This window comes from Lepidochelys kempii, chromosome 5 (assembly GCF_965140285.1).
Source record: "Lepidochelys kempii isolate rLepKem1 chromosome 5, rLepKem1.hap1, whole genome shotgun sequence".
NCBI classification, from domain to species: domain Eukaryota; kingdom Metazoa; phylum Chordata; order Testudines; family Cheloniidae; genus Lepidochelys; species Lepidochelys kempii.
This window is the reverse complement of record NC_136384.1, coordinates 83,850,339-83,876,607: the sequence shown is the minus strand read 5'-3', so window position 1 is coordinate 83,876,607 and position 26,269 is coordinate 83,850,339. Positions and strand designations below refer to the sequence as shown.

Here is a 26,269-nt window from a genome sequence, read left to right as displayed (position 1 = left end):
AGATAAGATGCAGGACCCGAGTATCACAAAGGTTTAGGAGTCTAACAGAGTAATTGACAAGCCGCATTTTTGGATGAAGTTTTTTTGCGGTTTTTAGCACAGTGTTTGCACCTTGTGCAAGTTTATTGTTGGCAGCACACAGGCACTGTTCTTAGAGCATGCTCCGCTAACATCCTTAAAAAAAAAATAAAAATTTCCTATGTGAGCTTCTTTTCCATGCTATCCTGACATAGAAAGGAGATGTCTTCACAGTTTCCTGTAGCCCAAGGCCTGCAGTCAAAAAGAGAGGAGGATCTGTCCTTGTTCTGAATCAGGATTTTGGCAGTACGTGCTGATAAAATATACTGTCAATACTTCCAGAAGTAGGGCTCTGAAGGAATATAAAATACTCCAAGCAGAACACAAACATCACACAACTTTGGTGGTGTATCTGAGTTCAAATATCTTGTTATACTTGGAAAGACAGCACACAGACAACCTCACTATGTACTGAAAAATTTGACTGAAGTGCTGATGTAGAACATTCCACAAAAATTTTAAAATTTGGTAGTAATTTTACTGTGACACATGACATTTTGAATCAAAGATGTTTAACTTTATTTAAACAAAGTTCTTTCCCAAATATAGCACTGTAATCTTTGTAGCAGCAACCAAAAAAGACGACATAAAACAACCCAGAATACAGAATAGGCAGAATACAAGAAGTGTTTTCAAACACAGTTAGCTTTTCTAAAAGGTCCTGGAGTACACAGTAATGGTTCATATGTTATAAAAGTCACAATAGATTATGTCACCCTCCCTCAGTTGTTGTTTTCCAAGTGATTGGTGTTATGTTTGTACCCTCATCTGTGTTTACTGCAAACCTGCACATGATTTTAAGGTGGAGATTTTCAAAAGTACATAAGTTCAGTTGTATCTCAGTGGGACTTGTACACCTAAAATCCTTTAAGCATTTCTGAAAATCGAAACCTAAATTATAGTTATTGATAAGTAAACCACAGCATAATTTAGAGATCATGTTTCAGAACTTTCACATTGTTATTGTTGGTATACAGTGGGGGGGGTGGTGGTGTCAAAATTTTGGTTAGTTCCCCACCCCCCCGCCATTTAAAGTCTCTCCTAGATCTCTTCAAACTAGTAGTCTTTAGCCCAGTGGTGGGAAACCTGCGGTCCGTCAGGGTAATCCGCTGGTGGGCCGTGAGACAGTTTGTTTACATAACACATCCCTGAGGCCTGCGCTGCTTCCTGCAGCTCCCATTGGCCTGGAATGGTGAACCACGGCCAGCCGTGCCTGCAGACCTTCAGTATAAACAAACTGTCTCGTAGCCCACCAGCCAATTACCTTGACGGGCTGCAGGTTGCCCACCACTGCTTTAGCCCCTTGGCTGCATACAGTATATGAAAGGTAGCAAATTCTAAAACTAGATGTGAGTTAATCATAAGAAAAACCTCATCTATAACAGTCAAACCAACATATACTTACAGATCAAATGCATTAATCAAACTGTATTTGATGTGAATATCTCTTTTTGGAAAATGGACTATTATAGGGGCAATGATTAAGAATTGGTTTCAAGGAATGGTTAACCAAAGAAAGTTTTAGTTTATAAATATAGGATGTATATCATTTTAATAATAAAGTACTTACGTACTTAGTATAGCTCAAAACCAAGAATTCCTTAATACGTTAACTATTTAGCTTTTAAATATATTAGAAATATCTTGAAATAGGTAATATTTTAAACAAAATTAAATTTACTTTATCGAGATTATATTAAAAGTTCCTACATTCTCATAATGCTCATCAATCTTGAGAGAAATGGAGTGTTTAGATTTTCAGGGGACTGAGGAAAGTGTAAGGCCTTTACAAAAGGTGGGGGGAAATCAATATAAAATACTGCTGCACAATAATGATATTCAATTTAAAACAGTACTAGAAGTAGAGTTTGTACTCTTTACATATGGTGTATGTCATTTAGTAATTCCAAAATTCATTGTTTTTCCCCTCACCAGATCTACACGATTCTGGAACGGTCCCATTAATTATCAAGGTTTCAATTCTATCAATGGGTGAGCCACAAACAGCTGGAACCTTTGGAGCGGAAGCCAAGACACCATACAGTGGAAAACATTTTTTCATAATGTCAGGATACAAGTATCCAAATCAGCAGTTTAATTCAGTACAGACTCTGCAGCTTCCCTGATAATCGATGCAGCTTTATCCAATTCTTCTTCAGTTTGTTCCACTGTTATCACTACTCGAATACTGAAAAGACAAAACCAGAAGAGTTGGCTCTTGTAATGGCAATGACACTTATTCCTTGCTTTGTTTCTCCTGAACCAGTTTTAATTTATATCAGAATTGTTGGGTAAAAAACTTGGTTCACACCAACTTAACAAGCTTTATTAAATTTTAAAGCTTTAATGTGAGAATTTTAGAGTATACTACCACCTTAATTAAAACACAATATAAATGCGTAAATAAAACAAAGAAGAAAAGGGCAGTAATCAGTTATCTGATCAGGGGGTGCAGGAAGGCTGTTTCTTTCATTACCAGATCCAGACTGGTTTGATCTTGTGGTGGGGGTGGAGGGGAGGGTGTGTGTTCTGCATTGCTTTGATTATTTTTATTCTTACGTAAGCCGTACATTTCTGCATACTCATACCTAATCACTTATTTCCCTTGTCATATCGGATATATTTCATGCTATGTACAGGCTACATTTTTTTTGTATAGAAAACACCCTTCTAATTGTTCCTTCATATCGATTACATGCAGATCATGCATAGCAACAGTGTCATTTTGCCCATTCACCCTATTCATATGTTTGCTATTTTTCCTCGACTTATCTACTTTGCTATCTGGAGTACTTGTTCCTGATGTTTGGGGTCTAAGGTACTTTGTTCTTCTCAAACCACCTGTTTAACTTTTAGCAAGAATCTGTTTTTCTTAACTTTTAGTTAAGACACAATCTGACAGTTTAGAACATTTGGTCTAATAAACAAGATTATGTTGAACTGAGCAACTACATTTTCCATTCTTAATAAACATTACATAGATTATTAAAGCTTGCTAAGGGTTTGGTTCATTTAATGATAAAGTCCTTAACTTAACAGGCCCCTTATCCTAATAATAAAGAGACTAAGGCCTAGCCTTAACTTAACTTAGTTATTTATGTAACTATGACCCTCACTCAATATTTTGATTCTCCAGCAGAGTGAAGGAATGGCTCCCTCACTCAAAGGCAATATTTGGGCCATAAACTCAGGCACAATGACAAGTAAGGTATACGGCAAGATAGAGAACTTGTGAAGCAATGGCTCTCTAGCAAAGCAAACAGACATAGTATCTCTTTCCAATTCGGCATTGAGCATGTCACTTGCCTACCACACACCATCTTATTCCCAGATTTAGATGTACTTTCAAGTTCAGTGGGCCTCTTATGAAAACCTGTGTGGTAAGCAGCCAAGGTAGTAGTGAAAACAATACAATGCTGGTACTGAAGATTCAGTTTATTTTGATACATTATCTTGTAAATAACCATTATAACATGCCATAATACCCATTTAAAGTTTATTGTAGACAGCATATTTCCCATTCCTCACCTGGCAAACTATTAAAAGGCCTAAAGCAAACAGCTTTTTTTTTTTTTTTTTTTTTGGGTAAAAGTCAGGTGGTTTTCTTCATTCAAGACAGATAAAAAGAAACAGAGGTTTCTGAATTTCCACTCACCTCGGCGGCGGAAGACATTTCTCTTCCTTCTCCAGATAGCGGGCCTGAGTTAATGCAATACTTCTATTCATACACTGCAGACATATAAATAAGCAGTTATGCAACTGGGAACTTTGATACCACATTACCATTACATTCTATGAACAGTGGTTATTTAATGTCTGGAAGACAAACATGGCAGAATTTCATACAGCACAGTCAGAGCAGAAAGAAGTATACATCAAACCAACACCAAGTCCAGTATCAGAAGAGAATTATTAGCATCTCTCTAATTAGCTGCAGTAAGAAACATTCCTGCACACAATGCATCCTTTAAAAGTTTAAAATTTTAGAAACTCATTTGAGGCTTTTTTAAATATAGGTGGCTGGGTTATACAAGAAGAATAGAGATAAGGGGGTAGGTTTGACCTGTCCTTCTACAGCTTATGACCAGCTTTTGGGAGTGGTGAAGTTGTTTTTTAGAGAAGGAGGCCTGAAATGGAGTATGACGACTGCTCTCCTAGGTATTTCATAAGTCAGTTGAAGTTCTTACATATACCAAACTGGGAAGACTAAGGATAGGCTTCTTTAATTTCACATTTGTCGAAGTTCAGCTCAAAAATGTTCCTTGAAATAGGATTAAATTGCCTATTTACAGAATAGTGATATTTAAAACAAAAAGGACTAAAGAAATCCAACTATGTCTGCTTTGCTTCTATGGACCAACATTTCTATCTATCCTAGGATGCTTCATAAATTGTTCACGTTGGTTAATATACGCTGACTACATGTCTGTATCTAGTAACCTTGTCTGTAGAAGTCGTTGCTGCTGGAAGTCAATACAACTACTGTGACTAGATTTAAGAGAGGACTGATTAACTTCATGACTTAACATTTGTAGCTATACTGGCAGAGAATAAGGTAACTGCAGTCTTTAAGGAATAAAAAGTTATTGTAGGTTATATACCATGAGTATTATCTTATTCTTTAATAAAGACTCCCATGGAAAAAAAGGAGAGATGTACAATGTAATGGCTGTACATTATTCAACTTGTACTAAAACCACCAAGGCAGGCAGTTACTGGGCATATATAGAAAACTGTTTAATATGAACGCTGACATTTAAAAGATCTCTTAAAACAGAAGAGCACCTCTTTCAAAGAGTTACATTCTTCGAATTTGGATAAGTTAGATGAGCTCAAGCACAAAACAAGTACTATCATCCTCCCCCCACCCCAAAATGCACAAGACACATCACTCATCTATAACATACTTATACACTTCTCAAATTGGGTGTCTTGAGAATTAGTTTCAGAGTAGCAGAGTGTTAGTCTGTATCCGCAAAAAGAAAAGGACGACTTGTGGCACCTTAGTGTATAGTGATGATGGAAAGTGCTTTAAAGTGCTAAACATTATAAAAGTCTGCCAAATAATAATGTTCATGGACTCAAACGTAAAATTTCATCCTGTAAAAACAAACAGCTTTATAAAAAAATACAGCTGAATCACAAGTGGTTCAGTACAGCAACAGAACTCTGCTCAGAGAATAACCTGAATTTCTATAAATCTCAAAAGTTCTCTCCAATCTGTTCATACACATCCATTCTCTTAAAGTTAAAGAGAAACTTGTGTTTTGATGTGTCTATGACATGTATTAATGTTGTCCAGTACCAAGGTCAAATATTTTATTGATGATCAAAATCAAAGCGGGAGAGGGGAGGGAGACTACCACCATGGGGTGGATGATAAAGACGACTTTTGCAGCTGGGGAAGTGAGTTTTTGAGTGGATGTTTCCTCCCCTCTCAGGCTATTTTCCTAACCTCACCCCACTCCTGTGATTGTTTTTTTTTGTTTACACCATTTCCTCTACATTACCATCTCACTTACATTTTCAAGAAGTGAACACAGGCCTCTGCTGTTCTCTCTATCCAACTGCTATTTTCCCAATGGGATCTGGAACACTCCAGGTCATACAGTAATTCAACCAACTACATGCCATGGCTTTGCACAAAATTATTGCTTTGCTAATAATTAAAGGGCAGATATGCTTTAATTGCAAAAGCAACACTTACATAATCTGCAATTCTCTTGAGTAACTTCATATCATTCTCTCGAGATCCACTGGTCTCTTCTAACTGAAGGTGTAATGCTGGAGAAAATGACTCTCCCACAACTAGTAGACCAGAGATTCTGAAACAAATCAAATAAATAGTTTCAGTGTACATCTGATCAGAAGTGTATAAATAGACAGCGAAAAGATGCTATTTAAAGGCTTGCTCAGTTTTGGTGGTATTTCAGGAAAACTTTCTAAATTGTTTTACATTGGGAGTATTTGTTACAAAACAAATTCGGACGCAAACAAAGCTTTACACCTTTGAACTTCTGTATACCAGCAACCACAATACAAAATTTAAACTACGTAGCCATGAATTACTCATGAGAACATCTAATTATTGACCAAATCAAACAACCCACTCCACATTGTTTCTTTCACAAAGAATGCTTACTCCTGGTGAATCTGGGCAAGATAGAGGATTTATTTTAATTCAGTTTTATTGCTTTAAACAATTCCTATCCCATATATTCTTCATCTGCTTTCTTCTGTTTCCCCCCCCCTCCCCGCAAAACTAATTAACTTTAATAGCTTGTCCTGCTCAAACAAAAAATTTACAAAACAAATGGGGAATCAGTTGTCTGCCATAGCTAATGTTAATTTTTAAAATAAGGTTTTATATCAATTGAATGCCCTTCCTTTAGAGTTCCTTAACGTTTGTAATACACGAACTTAACATAAAACTTATTCCGTGATTTTCAAGACTCTGATCCTTTCAAGAAAAAAAAAAAAACAAAAAAAAACCCCACCAAAAAACAGAACACTTGAGGCAAGATGTTCACGTGCAATGTGTTTTACCAATAAAAAAAGAAGACACCTGGACACCGCAATCATAATTTAGAATCAGTAGTGGGAGAGAGGAAGAATCACCTTCTCTCATGCAGAGCTGTAAATTCCCTATCAAGAAAGGATGAAAAAAGCCAATCCTTTGCTCCCAAACATTAACAGCATATCACATATATGCACTATTTTGCTACTGTCAACCTTAACTTAGATTTTCTGACTTTGGTCAGTTTGTATTACACACAATGTGTTGTAAATGTATAAAGTATTTTTTATCCCCATATTAGTTTCCTATTAAAAAAAGCAGCAAGCAGTTAGGGTCTCTTCAGAAAACACAAGTTGTCAAATCCATGGGAAGAACAGAGTGCCACAGACACAATGAATAATCGAAAGAGATGTTTTAAGGTCTGAAATACGCTTTGTATTTCCACAAAGCTCTACTGATTTGGAGCCCAGTTTTGAAAGGGAACTTAAACTGGCCCTCAATTTTTGCAGCAACAAAACCGCACTCACAATTGGTGTCATGTAGATATAAAATCTGAAGTTGTTTCTAAAAAGAGAGTCATGCAGTTAAAGAGCAAATGTTCAAATACTGGCATATATCTTTAGAAATCCTGGGGAAGACAATAAGTGGCAACATACGGAGCCATGAGAAGCAGTCTGAGGCCATTCTGTAATGCAGAATCACAAATGGAATATATAGCATGACAGATGTCAGTCATTAGGTATGTTCTAGGATAGTGACCTGATGGTATAGAAGCACAATTCTAGAAATTAACAGATAGGCACTATAGTCAGACATGTTACTATACAGCTTAAATTAATAGATAAAAAGGTTTCCTTGCAGCAAATAATATTCTCTTAGTTTTAAGACAGAGTATATATCCGCTAGAACTTAATGAATACTTGCTACTAACAATGAGATTTTCTTTTTAAAGGCTGTGCATCAATATATTAATGATATCAGTAGCTAATTACATAATATGAAATTATTTTAATTTAAGCTAGGTAAAGCATTCATGAACAGCCTCAAAAAGAAAGGAGGGGAGGGCAGGAGAGGATGAGTAAGAGTTAACGTATTTTAAATCAGGAAACCGCCTTTGTATCACTGCCAATTCAAACTTTGAATCTCACTGACTCTGCCCAGACAACAATGCCTTGTATTAACTATACACACTTGACTTAGAGGCTGCTTTGCAAATCCCAGATTGATGTATAATTTGAAGTTCTGTCAGTTACAACTCTAGTTAATAAACCCTAATCCGACTCAAGCAGCTGTCTAACCAAGGATGAACAATAAGAAATGCAAAAAAGCCAGTTCAGCACAGTTTTATCAGAGAAAGGGACATTCAGTATGTGAAAGAAACAAAAGGTTGGCTGTGCTTTTCTTGCAAGCTTTGGTTAAGTGAAATAACATTTGCAAGTCCACAGCATACACAGAGTAGAACATCCCACCCCGCCCCCAATCTTAACTTTTCCAGTGAAGCAGCTAAATTATGGAACCTTGCATAAAAGTGTTTCCCACCTCTAATCACTGCCATTCATCCATTTTTAAAATAGGATACAAATTCATACTATTTAAAGACAATATTGTATAGGAATCTCATCCAATGCCTTGTCTGCTACCTCAAGAAAAGGCGAAAGAAACTTAAGAACAGAGAGTGATGGAATAACTTTACTATCGGGTTTAGGAAGAATTACATCCTCCCCCCACTCATTAGCTAATGGTTGGCTTGTGCCCTGAAGCATGAGGCCTTATATATACTTACCTCCTTATTTTAACATATATATGGGAAATGTGGATTTTCTCATTATCCTTATGAAGATCTAAACCTATTCTGAATTCTATTAAGCTCTTGGTATCAGTGGTATCTTGTGACACTGAATTTCAAAGTGCCTACTTGTGCACTGTGTAAAAAAGGATTTTTTGCTGGTTTTAAATTTGCTGCGTTTCAATTTGCTTGTTTTTGTGTTATGAAAAGGAGGAAAATCACACACTCCTGTTTACCTTTCATTATTTTATACAGTTCTATTGTACTTTTCACCTCTAAAAACTTATATCCATTCTTTTTAATCTTAGTTAAACTGTATAGATATGTATATATGGGAGAGAGAGAAAAATCAGAAGTAAATACCGTATTCCAGACAAAGGCATACTACTGCTTTATATAATGGCACAATACATTCTGTATTTTCTATATACTTTTTTTTTTTTTAATACATCCTATTTCTCTCCCCTCCCCCGCTATTTTGGCAGTCACTGCACATTTTATAAAGCGATTATTAATTTAAAATCCAGCAATATGCAAGAGTAGTTCAAATTATTCCTTCTAACGTGTTTTTACGTTTGTCAGGGAATTTCATCTACCCTCGAGTGCCCACAACTAGCACCAGTCTTTTAGTCTTCTCTAATGCTGCCGAACTTAAATAATTGCGTCCTCTACAGTAACTCCTTGCTTAATGTTGTAGTTATGTTCCTGAAAAAATGCGACTTTAAGTGAAACGATGTTAAGCGAATCCAAATCCCCATAAGAATTAATTTAAATGGGGGGTGGGGTTGGGGTTTAGGTTCCAGGGAAATTTTTTTCACCAGACCAAAAAAGTGTGTGTGTGTGTGTGTGTGTGTGTGTGTGTGTAATATATTTTAAAACAATTTAATACTGTACACAGCGATGATGATTGTGAAGCTTGGTTGAGGTGGTGAAGTTAGAAGGGTGGAAGAGAGTGGGATATTTCCCAGGGAATGCCTTACTGCTAAATGATGAACTAGCTTTCGGCTGAGCCCTCAAGGGTTCACATGTTGTTAATGTAGCCTCACACTCTACAAGGCAGCACAAATGGAGGGAGGGGAGACAGCATGGCAGACAGAGACCCACACCCTGTGTGTGTGGTGGGGGGAGAGAGAGAGAGAGATGCGCATTGCCTCTTTAAGTACACTGACCCCACTCTTACGTGCACTGTCTTTTTAAGTCGATCAGGAAGTTGAGACAGCAGCTGCTGCCCCAAGCTCTCTCCCTCTGTGTCCCCAGCCTGTTCTATATGGACGAGGGGTAAGCGGGGTGCAGGAGCAGGGGGGAGGGGGACACCCTGACATTAGCACCCCCTTCCCCGCCCACACAGCAAGCAGGAGGCTCCCAGAAGCAGCTCCAGGGCAGAGGGCAGGAGCAGCACATGGCAGTGGGGGTAGGGACAGCTGAACTGCCGGCAACTGATAGCCTGCTGGGCAGCTGCTGCATAGGGAACTTAGGGGAGCAGGGAGCTGATGGGAGGGCTGCCAGTCCACCCTGGTTCCAAGCCCCCACCAGCTAGCTCTAACGGGCTTCTCTTCCTGCAAGCAGTGGACAAAGCAGGCGGCTGCCAACATAAGGGAGCACTGCACAACTTTAAAAGAGCACGTTCCCTAATTGATCAGCAACATAACAAAACAACGTTAACCGGGACGACTTTGAGTGAGGAGTTACTGTACAAGTTTTGCCATTATACAGTTGCTCAAGCCCTTATCAAGAAGAATGTAAAAAAGGCCATACTGAGTCAGACCAATGATCCATCTAGCCCAGTATCCTGTCTTCCATAAATGCCAGATGGTTCAGGCGGAATGAACAGAACAGGACAATTTCAAGTAATCTATTGCCCGTCATCCAGCCCCAGCTTCTGGCAGTTAGGGACACCCAGAGCATGGGATTGTCCCCCTGACCATCTTGGCTAATAGCCATTGATGGGCCTATCCTTCATAAACTTATTAAATTCTTTTTTGAACCCACTTCTACTTTTGGCCTTCACAACATCCCTTGGCAATGAGTTCCACAGCTTGACTGTGTGTTGTGTGAAGCAGTACTTCCTTGTGCTTGTTTTAAACCTGCTGCCTATTAATATCATTGGGTGAGCCCTGGTTCTTGTGTTATCTGAAGGGGTAAATAACACTCTCCTATTCCCTTTCTCTGCACCATTCATGTTTTTATAGACTATCATATACTGTCCCCTCAACCCACGCCGGTCATCTCTCTTTTCTGAAGTGAGCAGTCCCTGTCTTTTTTTAAAAAAATTTCATATGGAGGCGGTTCCATTCCCCTAATAATTTTTGTTGCCATTCTCTGTACTTTTTCCAATTCTATTATATTTTTTTGAGCTTGGGCGACCAGAATTACATGCAGTATTCAAGGTGTGGGTGTACCATGGATTTCTATAGTGACACCCCCCCCACCCCCCAAGCCGTATTCAAGGGGTGTGTGTGTGTATGCCACTATATTAAAAAAAATACACAGTTCCAAACATTGTTAGCTTTTTTGATAGTGATATTAAATACCAGTCCTAGTACCGAATCATGAGGTACCCCACTGTTAGCCATTTGTCAGATTGACACTTGACCATTTGTTAATCCTACTCATTTTCAATTTTGCCCAGTTCCTAAACCGTGACAGTACTTGTCTCACCCTGTGCTTAATTTTCCATAACCTCCTCTTGTGAGGATTTTGTCAAAGGCATTTTGATAGTTAAAATAAATTGACATCCAGCTCTTAGACACTTGTTGTAGACACCAAGAGTTCTAATAAATTAGAGGTGCACAATTTCTTCTTACACGCGGTTTGTCCCTATCACTTTCATCTACGTTTGTAAATATCTTTGTAACCAATTTTTCTCAATACTGAAGTAAGGCTCTTGTCTGTATTTCTCAAGATTATTACTAACAGCTTTTTAAAGGTAAATTCAAAGTTTCCAGTGTAGTAGCTGATTTTAATGAGATTGTTACTGACAGTTTATCTACGTGACATTCAAACTTCTAGTCTGTTCAGAGTGAATTTGTTTGAGTCTGCTATTGTTCCTCTAGCTACACTCATTAATTTCTTAAGAAAAAGTTTATATGGCTCCTATATAAATACCTACAAATATAACTACAGAAGAATAGCACAGTTACATATCTGCTATGACCATTTTACCTCAGTTACAAGTTTCAATCATCAATTGTTTAGTGCCCCCCATTACGATTAGTTGTAAGAGAATTTAAGCTTATCAAGCAACATTGAAACCAAACAAACAGTTATTGGCACAGAAGCACAATTCAAGGAGACCAGACTGTTCTGGACTACTTACATCACCTTACAAGGAAAGCCTTAAGCAAAAACTGACTTTATTTCTTTATCAGAACCATTAGAAATTTTTTTTTCTAGATTACAAAACTAACCACTAAAAGACTATCAGAAAGAATACAGATAAAGCAAATACTGTTGTGAAATAAAAAGTAGAATATTGTAATTGCTTGACCACTGCTAAAAATCAGTGGTCATTAAAACTGGATTATAGATTACTGCAATAACTGACAGAATTTTAAGAAACTTTAATTGGATATAGAAATTGAATTGGAACTATAGAAGCAGGTAGGTATTTATTCTGAAAAATACATAAGGTATCAAATCTAGAATACTTACTGTATTATCAAAAATCTGTTGCCAGAAGAATTATATTAAACTAATGTAATTATAGAGGGTATTATATTCATGATACTTTGTGATCTATAAAATGCTGAGCAAGTTGACAGTAGTCAAGATCAAAGAGTTTACCTTTGCAAAGCTTTGTGAATCCGTTTGCATTTCTCTCGTAAAATCTGAAAAATGACTAGACAAAAAGAAAAAAGAGTCTCAGTCTCTTGCTGTATATTTCTATAAATCCCAAATAAATGTTTAAAATATTAAAGTTTAATACTAAAGTTTGAGCCTCTTTTCCTCTTCTTGTCACTCCTAAGGGGTGACAAATGTGTTCTCTCCTCCTCACCCCGCCACTGCTATTCCAGTGGAGTAATTTCTGTCTATAACTTTTTTGTGTGAGCCAATTAAAGGACATCACATGGAGAATCAAGACACTATAGGCTGAAGGAATATACTTGGAAAGTAAGAGGGGGCTACAACCTTTGATAACTATGTCCCCCTTTTTTCCTTAACTTACCTTGAAAATTACCAAATATGTTCTGGTCAAATGGGAGGAGGGAAATCAGTAGGACATTTGTTCATAGTGAACAATAACAGTTTTTAATAAGTGTTCAGTGGCTCCCTTCTCTGGCTGTTTCCGTGTCCACTTCTCTTTTTCACTGTGTGTGAAAAAGGAAGGGGGTAGGAAAAAGATGTATGATGGGAAGAGAGAGTGGGAGGGAAAGTTGAGAGAATGAGTGAAAAGGAGATAATGACTGTAAGATGCAGAAAGAGTCAGTGGAAAGGGAGCAAAGAGAATGAACGAAAGAAATGGAAAAGTAAATGAGGAAGTGCTGGACTAAGAGGGTGAGGGATGGAAGTGGGGGAAATTATGCCCACAGGCTATAATCTTGAGCTCCAACAGTTAGTGTTCTCTCTGAACAGAATAACTTGTCACATTACAAAGTATTTGATTTTTCAGAATGAAATACCTGGATTTTCTTCCATGATATTGAGGGCCTCAATAGCAGCAGCAGCTAGTAGGGGAGGCAGAGAGGCTGAAAAGCAGTAACCCTGACCCGACAATCGCTGAGAAAGAAAATGAAAAGTCAAACAAAGCTGAAAAGCTTTTATATCAATTTTGCTTGTTCACGACAGTACAGAAAAAAAAAAATCTTTAAAGTCATTTGGTTTAAATTAAGGAAAAATCATAACTGAACATTGGTTCTCTAACTCATCCACACAATCTTTCTGAAGAAGTGGTCTTCTAAATGGAACAAACTCCTATGTAAATCATTTATATCAAGATGCAGCTTACAAACAGAAGTCAAGTCACTGTCATTTCTTAGAAATTCAGTCTGCTATTCCATTTAAAAATAAGAGGTGGCATACCTGATGGTCAATAACAAAAGATCTTCCACAGCAAAATCCTCCAATAGAAGCCAGGGAATTCTCCATGTTTGCACTAATCAGATCTATATCATCAATCTGCCATTCAATTAACAGAATATATTATGAGAGAGAAATGAGGTGGACAGAAGTGAAGTGATGCTTAATTAAATCAAGGTAATTTACAATACATAAACTATGCTTCAAATTAACATGTGTACTAGGGCAAAATATACCAGGCTACCTACCACGCACACACAGTTTCAAATTAAAATGGAGACAGTTCAGCCATAACTATGTTAAAATGACACAAACAAGGAGCTTTAAAACTATGTTTTTAAGGATTCATATTTATTTCACTTAAATGTTTTCAGGTATTGCAATATATGCAGCATGTAACAATAAAATTATGCATGTGTAGGCCCCGATCTAATGAAGTACTTTGATACCTGATCTATTTTAAGCATGTGAGTTGTCCCAATTAAGTCAATGGGACTGAATGTGATTTAAGTTACTCGTGGCGGGATTCTGCGCCAATGTGGAGGCGCAGAAGTCATGTGGCCTGCATTTTTCTGTGCCCCCCACGCAGAAAAATGCAAAACCTGCCAGGGGACACGCGCCTCTTCCCTGGCAACGCATCTGTTCCAGCATGCCTGGAGCAGCCTTAGAGATGGGGGCTGGGCGGGGGGAGGGAAGGGAAGGCTGAGCACACATGCATGCCAGTGACTGTACTCCTAGGGGGATTCTGCGGGTCTGAGCGCCCGCAGCAGAAAATGGCCCACCCTCCCCTCTCCCCCCACATTTCCTGCTTTTCCCTGCAGAAAATGGTAGGGAAGCCTCGTGGGGGCGCACGACCACACGTGCAGTTTTTTTGCGGGGGGCTGTCCCCCAAACAGAGGTGAGGCATGGGGGGTGGGCACACAGGGTTATGTGCCACTGCCCCCCTCAGAGGCCATCTCTGGTCTTGGGCTCCGCTGACTCTGCAGCTGAACGCAGCCTTCTGGGTCCCAGTACTAGTTCTTCTTCCATTTTGTGTTTTGGGAGCCTTATTTTTTTGTGGAACAGTGAGTTCCTATGGTGGGGTTGGGGGAAATGAGGGAAGGTGGGTGAGGAGGTGGGTGGAGAAGAAAAAGGGACAGGGGAATCGGGGGGAGGGGGGGAGCAGAATCTCAGCAGGCAGTGTCCTCTTGGCAGCAGCTGGGGCTCCCCCATTAAGCAGGCCCATCAAACCCTCACCCTGAGGATCCCTACCCCCCTACACCTGGATCCCTCCGACAAGTCCCCCACACCCAGACCCCCACCCCACTGAGCCCCAACCAGCTGCACCTGGACTCCCACTACCCAGACCCCCCACACTGAACCTCCACACCCAGACCCTCCCACCAAGCCCTATCTACCCCCACCCGCTGAGCCCAACCACTATCACCTGAATCCCCTGCAGAGTCCTATTGCCCTTGCACCCAGAACCCACCAACCAGCCCTTGTGCATCCAAATCATCCACTGAGCTACCCACACCCAGATTGCCCCCACAAAGAAACCTCTCGCCCCACACCTGGATCCCCCCACACTAAGCCTCTCCACACTTGGATCCTGCTGGGCTAACCCTTCCTACTCACACCTGGTGCACCTGGCACAGAGGGGCAGGGCCCTGAGGTGTTTCTGGGGCAGGCCCAGCTCTTGCACTCTGCAGGGTCAGGTGCAGCCTCACTGCCGAGTCCCTGTACTGGGGGAGGTGAGGGCTTCAGGGTGATCTCCTCCCACCTCAATGCAGCCAGTGGCCTGTGCTCCCCACTGCCATGCTGGAGCCACATTTATTGACAAATAAAATTTGCAGAATTTTGAAATATTGGGCACATAATTTTTTATTTTTTGGTGCATAATTCCCTCAGGAGTATTTAAGTACATGCTTAACTGGAGTTGGCTTTAAATCCGAGAAATACCTAATTGTCCCATTAACTCATTGGTTACAAACAAGTTCTCTTTTTGAGGTGTGCAATACAGCACATAGAAAGAAATGGTCTTTACCACAAAGAGCTTTAATTCTAAATAGACAAGACTGACAAAGACCGGGGATGGGCAAAGAGATTTTACAACAAGCCAAGCAATCAAATGATGCTTGGCAAACACCATGGTAGTCCCACTTGCACTGTGTTTCTTCAAATTGCTTTTTGATTTTTTTTCCCAAATATATTATGTGGGTTGGATGAGTTAGAGCAAATGAGCAGGAAACAAAGGCAGGAGAAGTGGAGAAGACATGGGAGTGCAATGTTGGGAGAGATCAGCAGAGAAGAAAGGATGCCAGAAGTCAGATAGAATTTGACATTACCAATGTTCAGAAGGTTGCAAAAGTCGCTTCTGCTGAGGAACCACTGCCTCCAATGTGCACTTTTCTTCCTTCCCCAGCTAACGGCTGATGACGAGACGGGCCCCTGGTGGCCTCACTATACAGGTCATGCCAAACCAGTGTTCCCAAGCATAGGGAACCCACTGAATTTACGAGCACAATGAGCAGGGCTATGGCTAGAACCTACCTATAGAAAGTCTGACTTCATATGCCAACCACCCTGTGCCCCACTGAAGGAGAGTCAGGAATGGGGGCAAAGTACAAAGAGAGGGACTTGTGACCTTCCCTACTAGAATATTTTTCTGTTAAATGTAAAATTTTGAGTTTGTGGTGGTGTAGGTGCGGGCAGTGAAAAAAATGCCTGGGCCCAATTTATAAACTGAATGGACTTAATTTATCTTGAAAAAATGGCAAGTATTTTTAGAGACTAAATTCAGTGAGCTGTCAAATAGAGAGAAGTTAATTATGCTTTCAGTGAAAAGCGGAATGCAACCTTAACTGTGGAGATACCTCCACAGTACCTTCCACTTTAGCTTTAAGATACCCTCTTTCAAGTCCATGTCTTGGTGTTCTGAAGTGTGCCATGCCCGAGTACAGGCTAAAACAGAGATATTGGTACCTAAACAAAGTATGATACAAATGTCTTTGGAGAAGTTACAATAAGTTGTGCCCATCTGTAGCATGGTGATATTTAATATTCATGCACTTTAAAAACATTCTTTCATGTAAGCAGGATTGATTATTTTTAAACAGCATTTCTTTCCCACTTAACATTTTGTTTAAGAGTAAAAATATTCTACTGCATTTAAAATTAAAACTCATCTCTACTATCACACATGCAGGCTCACATTACTATGTAAACTGATGAGTCTGTTGCCACACGTGTATGAGCAGAGTATTAGACTAAAGACTCCCCAGTGCCAAATGTATTCCACCTACAACCCCAAGTACAATGTCCTCATAAGACAAAAATAGCATATCACATTCACTAGTCCCCTCCATTCTAACAAGAGATATTTTTTATTCTAACAAGAGATAGTTTTTTTATTAAGACTTTTCCTAAAAGTAGTTCACTCTTCAGAGAACTCTGTGCAAAATTCAAATCCAAAGTGAATGTTAATGGCAGATGATAAAAGGGGTCTTTTAAAGGGGAACAGTGCCAACTCCACCTACCTCCAATGCTGCTATTTAAACTAAAAAAATAAGTGGTTGTATCTTCTATTAAACAAAAAGATCAGCATAGTAATTGGATAGACAGATTGACTTAAAATTCCTACCATACACAGATGAACACTTAAAATCTGTAGTACTGTCATTGCCAAAAATATACAAGAAAACCAGTATCAGAACTTGTTCTAGGCTACAACCTTCTTGCCAACACAAAATAGTCCCAATGGAAGAAAAAAGAGCCTGGCACTTACATTTATTCCAAAGTGTTCTGTAACACCTCGTCCATATTCTCCGAGGACTCCAAAGGAAAGGCTTTCCTCCAAAAAAATCCTCACTTTATATTTATATTTCAATTTTATCTGCAAATTTAATAGTACAAATGATACAAGACAGTCTGATATTACTGACATAATTTGCAAAGAAATAAGTACAACATACATGTACAAAAGGTTGAAAATCACATGAAAGATCCTATCAAGTGAAACGGTTAATCCTACCAGAATACTCAGCCACTGTGTGCGTTTTAGAGTCCTACACACCAATACCACTGTTTAACACTTAAAAGAAGTATAGGAAATCTAAAATGCCCATAGTCATTTATGAGACCTAACTTGGATTTTCTTTTTAAGAAACAGGCTATAAAATACTTTAAAATATTACCTAAAATATGCACAGCACTCTCTCCATCATCAGGAACAGTGTTGTACACAAAATCTATGTTTAATAGAGAAGGTTGTACTCCCTGGAGACAAGCGTACTGTTTTCATTATTTAAGAGACCAACCTCAATTTTTAAACTAAAACAAAAATGTGATTTTAGTCTAAACCTATCATACAGGTATATACTCTGTAAAAACGGATCATTGCTATAGGATATGTACATTACAGAACTGCAAAATTCCAAACCTGATTATGAATACCTCAAAAATGTCAATTCCAACAATCCACTTTGTAGCTAACACTTACTCTTAAGGCTCAAACATGCAATATTAATATTTTATTAATAATGTGTGTATATAACATACCACAGCTTAAACAAACAAAACTGAAACCACTTACCAATTCTGGAAGAGGACAAATATCTCCAGTATTCATATATAGCCCTTCCACCAGAATAAACCTTCGAGTTACACAGGCCTTACGAGGATTCTTCAGAGAAAATGTATGTTCAGTACATATGAATTGTTCAACAACAAAAAATACAAACTTCTATTAAGATAACTATTTGTTTTGAAAAAAACTTTTATATCCCTAGTTGGACATTAGTATTTCAGCTCTTATAACCATATAAAGTGTCTTACAGTTGGCTATTTGGCTTTATTATTTTTAAAGTTGCTGTATTTAAGATTCTGTGCCTCTGTGTAACAAATCAGGGACTGAATACCACCGATTCAGCTAAACTGCATACTTACACTAAGGGAAAAAAATTCAGGACTGTATATTTTGAGACCAGGTCTCTACCACAGAGAGCAGAAATGCTCCTTTAGCTGTGAACAGCGTTCAGGGTGTACTTCCTCTTTGTCATGAAAAGATAAGTGGAAACAGTGCAATTTAAAGACTTGTAGGGCTTTTCAGCATAAGGTCACTGCAGTCAGTTTCAACTCAACAGAATCCTGTTACAAAGGCCCTTTTATAACATACCTCAAATATATTCTTATAGATTATGAGGCCAGAAGGAACCACTGTGATCATCTAGTCTGACCTCCTGAGTAACAAAGGCCCTAGGACTTCCCTGAATTAGTTCCTGTTTGAACTCTCTCTTTTAGAAAGACATCAATTCTTGATTTACAAATTTCCAATGATGGAAGAATCTCTCACAATGCTCAGTAAATTGCTCTAATGGTAGATATATCCTCACAGTTAATATGCACCTTACATCGAGACTGGATTTGTATACCTTTACCTATTAGGTTTAAGAGCCCTCTTATCAAAGTGCTGTTCCCTATGTAGGTACAGTAAAAGCTGTGTTATCTGGCCCTGTACCAACTGAAAAGATCTATAAACCGGCATTCCTAATCTTCATAGAAAGTCCGGTTTATAGTTTGGTTGGTGCAGGGCCAGCAGGCTCGCTACCGGGGTCCGTGTGGTTCCCCAGCTCCGTGTTCGGAGTGCGGGAGGGGGATCAGGAGGGGTTTCTGGGTGTTGGGGCACGGGAGGGACACTTACTTTGGGTAAGTCCCCGCAAGTGGCAAGACGTCCCAGCTGCTCCTAGGCAGACGTGCGGCGGACAGCTCTGCATGCTGCCTCTGCTTACAGGCGCTGCCCCTGCAGCTCCCTTTGGCTGTGGTTCCCAGCCAATGGGATTTGCGAAGCCAGCGCTTACGGCAGGGGCAGCATTCAGAGCTGCCTGCTGTGCCTCCGCCTAGGAGCAGCAGGGACAGGTCGCTGCTTGCAGGGGGCCGCCTGAGGTAAGCGCCCCCTGGATCTGGCACCCTACATCTCCTCCCGTGCCCCAACCCCCTGCCCAGAGCACCCTCCCGCACGCAAACTCCCTCCCAGAGCCCATGCCCTGCACCCCCTCCTGTGACCCAACCCCTAGCCCCACACCCCCTTCCAGAGACTGTGCCCTGCACCCAAACTCCCTCCCTCCCTCTTAGTTAACTGGCATTTTTCACTTACCGGGACCCCCCATTTCCCCAACATGCCAGATTAAAAAAAGGTTTTACTGTACTTATAGACCCATCAAGTTACCCCTTACATTTCTCTTTGATAAGCTAAACAGATCAAACTCCTTGAGTCTTGCCTATAAGGCATGTTTTCCAATTCTTTAATCATTTTCCTGGCCCTTTTCTAAATCCTTTCCAATTTACCAACATCCTTCTGGAAGTGTGTACATCAGAACCAGACAGTATTCCAGCAGTGGTCATACCAGTGCCAAAAGCATACGCTACCTATCCTCTTTACTCCTACTCACAGTTCCCCTGTTTATACATCCAAGGATTGCATTCGCCCTTTTGGCTACAGCCTCACATTGGAAACTAACGTTCAGCTGATTATCCACAAGGACTCTCAAGTCTTTTCAGCGTCACTGCTTCTCAGGATAGAATCCCTCATCCGGTAAGCATAGCCTGCATTTTTTTCCCCCTAGATGTAGGATGTTATATTTGGCTGTATTGAAACACACTGTTTGCTTTGGTCCAGCTTACACCAAGTGATCCATGTTGCCTCTGTATCAATGACCTATCCTCTTCATTATTTACTACTCCCCCAATCTAGGTATCATCCGCAAACTATCACTCAAAGCTATATTTTCTTCCAGATTATTGATAAAAACGTTACATAGCACAGGGCCAAGAACTGATCCTTGTGGGACCTGACACACCTACTCAATGATTTCCCATTTACAGTTACCTGCTGAGACCTAATCAGCCATTTTTAAATCAAGTGTGTGTGCCATGTTAATTTTGCATAGTTCTAGTTTCTTAATCAAAATGTCATGCAGCCCAAGTCAAATGCTTTACAGAAGTGTTAGAATAGTCTATCAACACTATTTCCTCTATTAACTAAACATGTAACCCCAAAAAAGGTAAGACATTTTTTCATAAACCCATATTGATCAGTAATTAATTATATTACTCGCCTTTAATTCTTCAGGATTAATGTCACACTGACTGGCCTATAATTACCCAAGTCATCCTGTTTACCCTTTAATATTGGCACAACATTAACCTTCTTCCAGTCTTCTAGAATTTCATCAGTATTCCAAGACTTATTAAAAAAATAAATAAATAAAAAATAAAACCCAACATCAACAGTCTAAAGAGCCCTTTGGCCAGTTCTTTTAAAACTCTCAGATGAAAGTTAACTGGACCTGCTGATTTAAAGAGGTCTAGCTTTCGCAGCTGCTGTTTAATATCCTCCCAAGTTACTGCTTGAATGGAAGTATTTCATCATCATATTTGGCTCTAATGATAGTTTTTATAAAGAGGGAGCATGTGAAGAGTACATGAGGAAAACCATCTCACCTCTTCTATAGTTCTGGCCTATAATTATTTATTTATAAAGTTAAGTCTGTTCTAACAGTTTTGGTACGGATTTACTTATAGTGGTTTGGAAACTGATAGTTAATCAGTGTCACCCCTAGGATGGGGCAGTTACACAGATTTCAAAATAAAAGTGTATAGGTACAAAAAACTGCATTTAAAATCACAAGCCCTTAGTGACCACCTCCGTCACCTACTCTTAATACAATTATGGTAAGCGAACACAGCAGCCAAATCTATTTTAACTATATAAGCAAAATTAAGCATTCAGCAGGGATTTATATAAAACAAATAGACTACGAGTACTGGATCTATTCAAATATACAACCTACTTAAGAAGGGCAAAAGACTACAAAGAAATTTTACCTTTTGATCTTCAATCTCTTGTTCTTTCAGAAGTCGCTCAAGGTCAGCCATATCATTATGTTTAAATAACTTAACGTTACTTCGAGATGCCTGTAATCCTTTCTGAATAGCAAAGCAGGCAGCTTCATCTCTATAAACAGAGAATACTCTTTCATTTTGCACTTGGTTTGTTAATCACTTTTAAACAACAGCATAGGTCAATTACGTTTTTAGGCCTGCTTTACTTTTAAACTGCCTTGTATACTTATGTGTATAAATAAAATCTATGTTTTATTACACACAACTTTAAATAATTTAAAATTGGTTTCTAACACCTGTTATCCTCTGCGGATATGTGGAGACATCTTTACACTTTCTAAAATGTACATTTCACAACTAGTTTCTCTCTAAAGCAACGATCAGTACACAGAAATCATACTAAAGTATTTTCTGGTTTCCAAATTATACTGAACTGTTCATATGAAATCACAACAAATATATGTAATTAACTATTTCCGTTGAGAAGCCATTTTACTGTCTCTGCATCTAGGATGACTATCCGGCTTATTCTGTAGTTACCTATTTTTCATTGTGGCAGTTAAGGCTGGCATAATTCCCAAGACCAACATTCCATCAATAGGGGTATTATACTCCTACAATTATCCATTGATTCATTGATGGAGAGGATGTGCCTGACCTCTCTTACCAGTCTTAAGAGTACTCATACTTCCTCTTTTATTTCACCCTATGGGGAGCATTTGTCCCAGTTTTGCAGGCCTGGTAAGCCATTTCTTCAGACTTAAAGATGAATATGTAATTCTTCCCCAACTAAGTTATGCTTTTTGGTAATTTCTTAATTGGATATACCCAGAATTCCTTTTGAAGTTGGAAATCCCTCCTTCTGCACATACTGAACAACAGTCATTTAAGTTTTCAAACATCAAATTCATAACATGATGCTATGAATACCCTTTTTTTGTCAGTGATAAATACTGTGTGCTACTGAAGCAGAGACTCTTAGGGTACCTTTATACTTAAGGCAGCGTGCAAGGTACAGACACCACATTCCCAGGTAGCATAGGTACAAACAGCAATGTAGATAGTGAGACACATCTTAGGCAAGTAGGGTGCCCTACCTTCCTGAAGCCTTAGGTCATATTTCCTACACAGGCTCTCTACATGCCCAAGCAGTGCCTCTTCCTTGCCAAAGCCTTTCCTGGCTACAGTGAAAGGCTTTGGCAGCTCTGCCGCACGTAGCTACATGCTGCAGTGACAAACAGGGATGCAGCCTGACTCACTGCAGCGTGCAGCTACACATATGGTGCCCATACTTTATACACCACAGTAAGTATAGATTATAGCCTTACTGCAAAAAGAATAAATATATGCATGAATTAAGCATATCAAGCTTAAAATATTCTGGTCACTCAATGCAGTGCATTTTAATTTGCTTTAATTTAAAATGTGAATACACAAACTGCAGCTTTTATTAAAAAGTCAAGAGAAACAAGTTAGGGAATGCAGCCTTAACCATGAGTCTACTGCTACTTATTGCATGGGTTTTTGTTCTCGCAGAATACAATCTAAGTTAAATACAGCCTATTTTCTCATCACAAAGTGGGATACATTTCTTTGGAGGAAAGAGGTTAGGTCTGAAGCTTTTCTGTTTATCCAGCAGAACCTTTCTATTGTAGCTTTGTGGTTGCAGAAGCATTTTGCATGATAGGAGAGGCAAGATTTACTAACTCCCAAAGAAAGCATTCAGCTAGTAAGCACTTTTTCTTCATTAACTTTGAAGTGTTTTGTTATTTTAGACATTTGATACCAATTTTGTCAACTGCTCTCCATACTATTGCAATAATTGCTTGTCAGATTGTCATCAACTCATTTTAATTGACAGTGTGAGTGAGGTAATTTGAAAGTAACCATAAGTTGTCAGCAGTATTTAATACAATAACTTCCAAAGATTTCTATAAACTAGTTATTTTTGCCCATAACAAGAACAAATGTTATCACTTATAAGCTTAGACTCTCTACACATCAACTTAATGCATTTTTAAGCATGCTAGAATCACAAAGATAGTACATTTGGGTCCTGACTTCTTATCAGATGCAGTTAGCTCTATAACTAAAGTTTCAAATTTTTTGCAATGTACCAGGTTTAAAGATTTAGGTTTTCTAGACCATCTACAGATTTTTTTCCTTTAAGCACTGTGTGCAAACCATTATGCATCAGGCATCACTGCTTCAAAGCAATGTTTAAAAAGCATACCCGAGTCTAAAGCACTGTTTTAAAATAGTTTACCTAGTAAATGGGTTTTTTTCTAAAGTTGAGTATGTTTTAGGTAGAAATTAAGATAGGCAATTAGGCATGGAACTGGTTACTTTTTAAAAGTGTCAATCGATTTTTAGAGTAGAACTAGATGTTCAAAGTTAAAATTGAAGCAAGCTGATTTTGTTTTAGAAGATAAAGATTGCAAATTCTTTGAGGTAATGTACTCATCATTCTATTTCTCTGTAAAACATCACATGCCACAATGGTGATCTGCAAATAATTTCGTAAGTTTCTATCAGAAGTGTAGTTTGTGGTACAACCCTTTTTTTTTTTTTTTTTTTTTTTTGGTAAAGAGGGAAAGTAAGTGATTGCCATAATGCAATATAGGTAAGTGTAGCTTGAAATGTCACAGGGAAACCAGAAGGCAGTAGAAATATTTCTGAAAGTTATTTTATTTTTATTTAATATTCAAGTCTCTTCGGAATGAGTTCAGTACCTCACAGAAGCTTGCCTTCAAGCTGCTCCATTCAATCTTGCTTATGATTAAAATTCTTGCTCTGTCACAGTATTAGTTCTTTCAAAGATAATATTAGTCTTATGATAATTTTTGGCATGACAGAGCATCTGAATATCTAAGTATAAAGTGACCTATAGCCCCACTATCTGAGAAAGCATGTACCTGAGTTCTCACCTTCCATAGACAATTCAGGATTTAGACTGGCATGAGTGTTGTCAGACTTAATTTGTCAATCTGGGCTGGCCTCTCTCTCCCCTGACCCTTCTAACAGTTATGAAGGCATCAGTGCCCTGCAGGCAAGACAGAAAAACCTGCCCATCTCAAATGAGTTGCCAACGACACTGCACAATGGCTAATAGAGGAAAATTAACCACTGCAACCTTGCTATTCCTTACATACATGGGGACATGTGTTCCCTCTTTAGGTGGCAATCATTGCCAAAGTCTGATTTTCTTGGGTAACAGCAACAACTGAAAGCTAGCAAATTTGGTCTGAAGAACAAATCAGAAGAGAGAGGAGTTTTAGGCCCACTGATCAGTTTACATGTTAAATATTGTTATACAAACAAGGTTAAATTGCTCTACAAAGTGGTTTTATTAAAGTTTTCCTTTTATTCTTAGGACATTTAAACTTTTTCATTTTAATCCTGTCTGACTTTCAACCTACTGATCAAGCTTAAACCATTTCATGACAGCTTCTATTCATTGTAGACATTCAACTTTAGAAATATGTTCCAGATTCTCCTCTCTGTTCAGGCTGCTTTGCAGTGTGCAGCTGACAAGAAGTGGCTCTCCTGCAGTTGGCTATGCCATATTTAGGATCATCCCTGTGGGGCACAAGACTGTCTAGTGGCACAGAGTTGGTTTACAACTTCCCCACCATGACCCATTGAGTTCACCAGTAGGTGATGCCACTTAAAGTGAGTTTCAAAATGTTCTACTTTAAGCCAGGGGAATTGCTTAATACACAGCCAGCCCAAATAGCCATCTTTGCATCCCTCCTTCTAAACTGCACTGTACGCTTCTCAGGAACAATTGAACATTAAATGTACAAATCTACGTGGAGATGCAGTTATCTGGCTATAGAATACCAGAGACTTTTGAACACACACAATCAAGGAGTTCTTCAAGATCTGAGTAATATTCCCCCCTCCCGCAAGCCCCCCCTCCCCCAACAGAAATTTTACTCTGGGATCTCTGCAAGATAAGTGTTACTTACACAAACACTATGTCCCCTCGCTTTGAATATGCTGGAATAGCACTGGCAATTGTGGCAAATCCATATGAGTATATAATAGATTCCTCTGTCCTCATAAATTTTGCTAGTCGATCTTCCAATTCCAAGTGTACATCTGAGGGGAAAAAAAATAAAATTCTTAGACAGTTAAATTGTTCTGCTTTTGTCGCAGAATGGCTTAACAGTTTGTACTCAGAAATGTAACACAGCCATGTATTGAAACAGAAATTTGCTAAGGAAGAGTGCAATTGTTTACCTCTAGTAACAGTGTCACAGTAAATGAATCACAAAACACCAAAGCTGATGAATCCATCCCTGATGGGCATTGAGTGGTGTTTGTCAAATTCAAGCATCAGAAGTTCTAATAGTTGTCAAACCATATACTGAAATATTTTTAAGTGTTACATATTTGTAGAGCTAATATGCTTGTGTACTCAGAATAGCAATGAGAATTTCCTTACACTTAGACTGTAAACACCATGGGGCACGGACTGCCTTTTTGTTCTGTTTGTACAGCGCCTAGCGCAATGAGGCCCTGGTCCATGACTGGGGTTCCTAGCTGCTACTGCAGTGCAAACAGTAATAAGCAACGCAATTTCCAGCAATTAACTTAATCCTGGCTGGCTGAACTTCTGTCCATCCTAACCCAGAAAAATCAACAAAACCCAATATACTTGCCCAACAATGCACTGAAGCTTATGCCTTATTGCTTTGTTTTTACATGAACAGAGAAAAAGTGAAAAAAGGTAGACCATTCAGTAGTCTACAAACATTCTACTGCCCCAAGACTGATGTGTCTGTTATGGTATCAATGTTAAAGATGCAGGTTTTCAGATTTAAGAAAAAAAGAAAAAAGAAAAAACCAAACAGGAATTGCAGCAAGATCCTGGATTTGACCCATCATCTCCACATCATGTGAACCACAAATATATACCATTTCCCAGAAGTGTATTTCTACTAGAGGCCTCATCTGGAGTACTGTGTCCAGTTTTGGGCCCCACA

General features: G+C 38.9%; 1 protein-coding gene across 7 annotated transcripts in view; it reads right to left on the bottom strand.

The window, feature by feature from the left end:
* Positions 1 to 573: 573 nt before the first annotated feature.
* SPTLC1 (serine palmitoyltransferase long chain base subunit 1) overlaps positions 574 to 26,269 on the bottom strand; it is a 52,636-nt gene continuing 26,940 nt past the window's right edge. For 5 of the 7 annotated variants that reach the window (XM_073344881.1, XM_073344885.1, XM_073344887.1 and 2 more), the window contains 10 exons: positions 25,250 to 25,382; positions 21,261 to 21,390; positions 17,971 to 18,060; positions 17,164 to 17,271; positions 13,401 to 13,496; positions 13,001 to 13,097; positions 12,165 to 12,219; positions 5,786 to 5,903; positions 3,734 to 3,807; positions 574 to 2,266 (listed from right to left, as the gene is read on the bottom strand). In XM_073344881.1, coding sequence (XP_073200982.1) covers positions 2,173 to 2,266; positions 3,734 to 3,807; positions 5,786 to 5,903; positions 12,165 to 12,219; positions 13,001 to 13,097; positions 13,401 to 13,496; positions 17,164 to 17,271; positions 17,971 to 18,060; positions 21,261 to 21,390; positions 25,250 to 25,382 — 995 coding nt within the window. In that variant the 3' untranslated portion in view covers positions 574 to 2,172. The other 2 variants (XM_073344882.1, XM_073344886.2) reach the window with 2 other exon arrangements.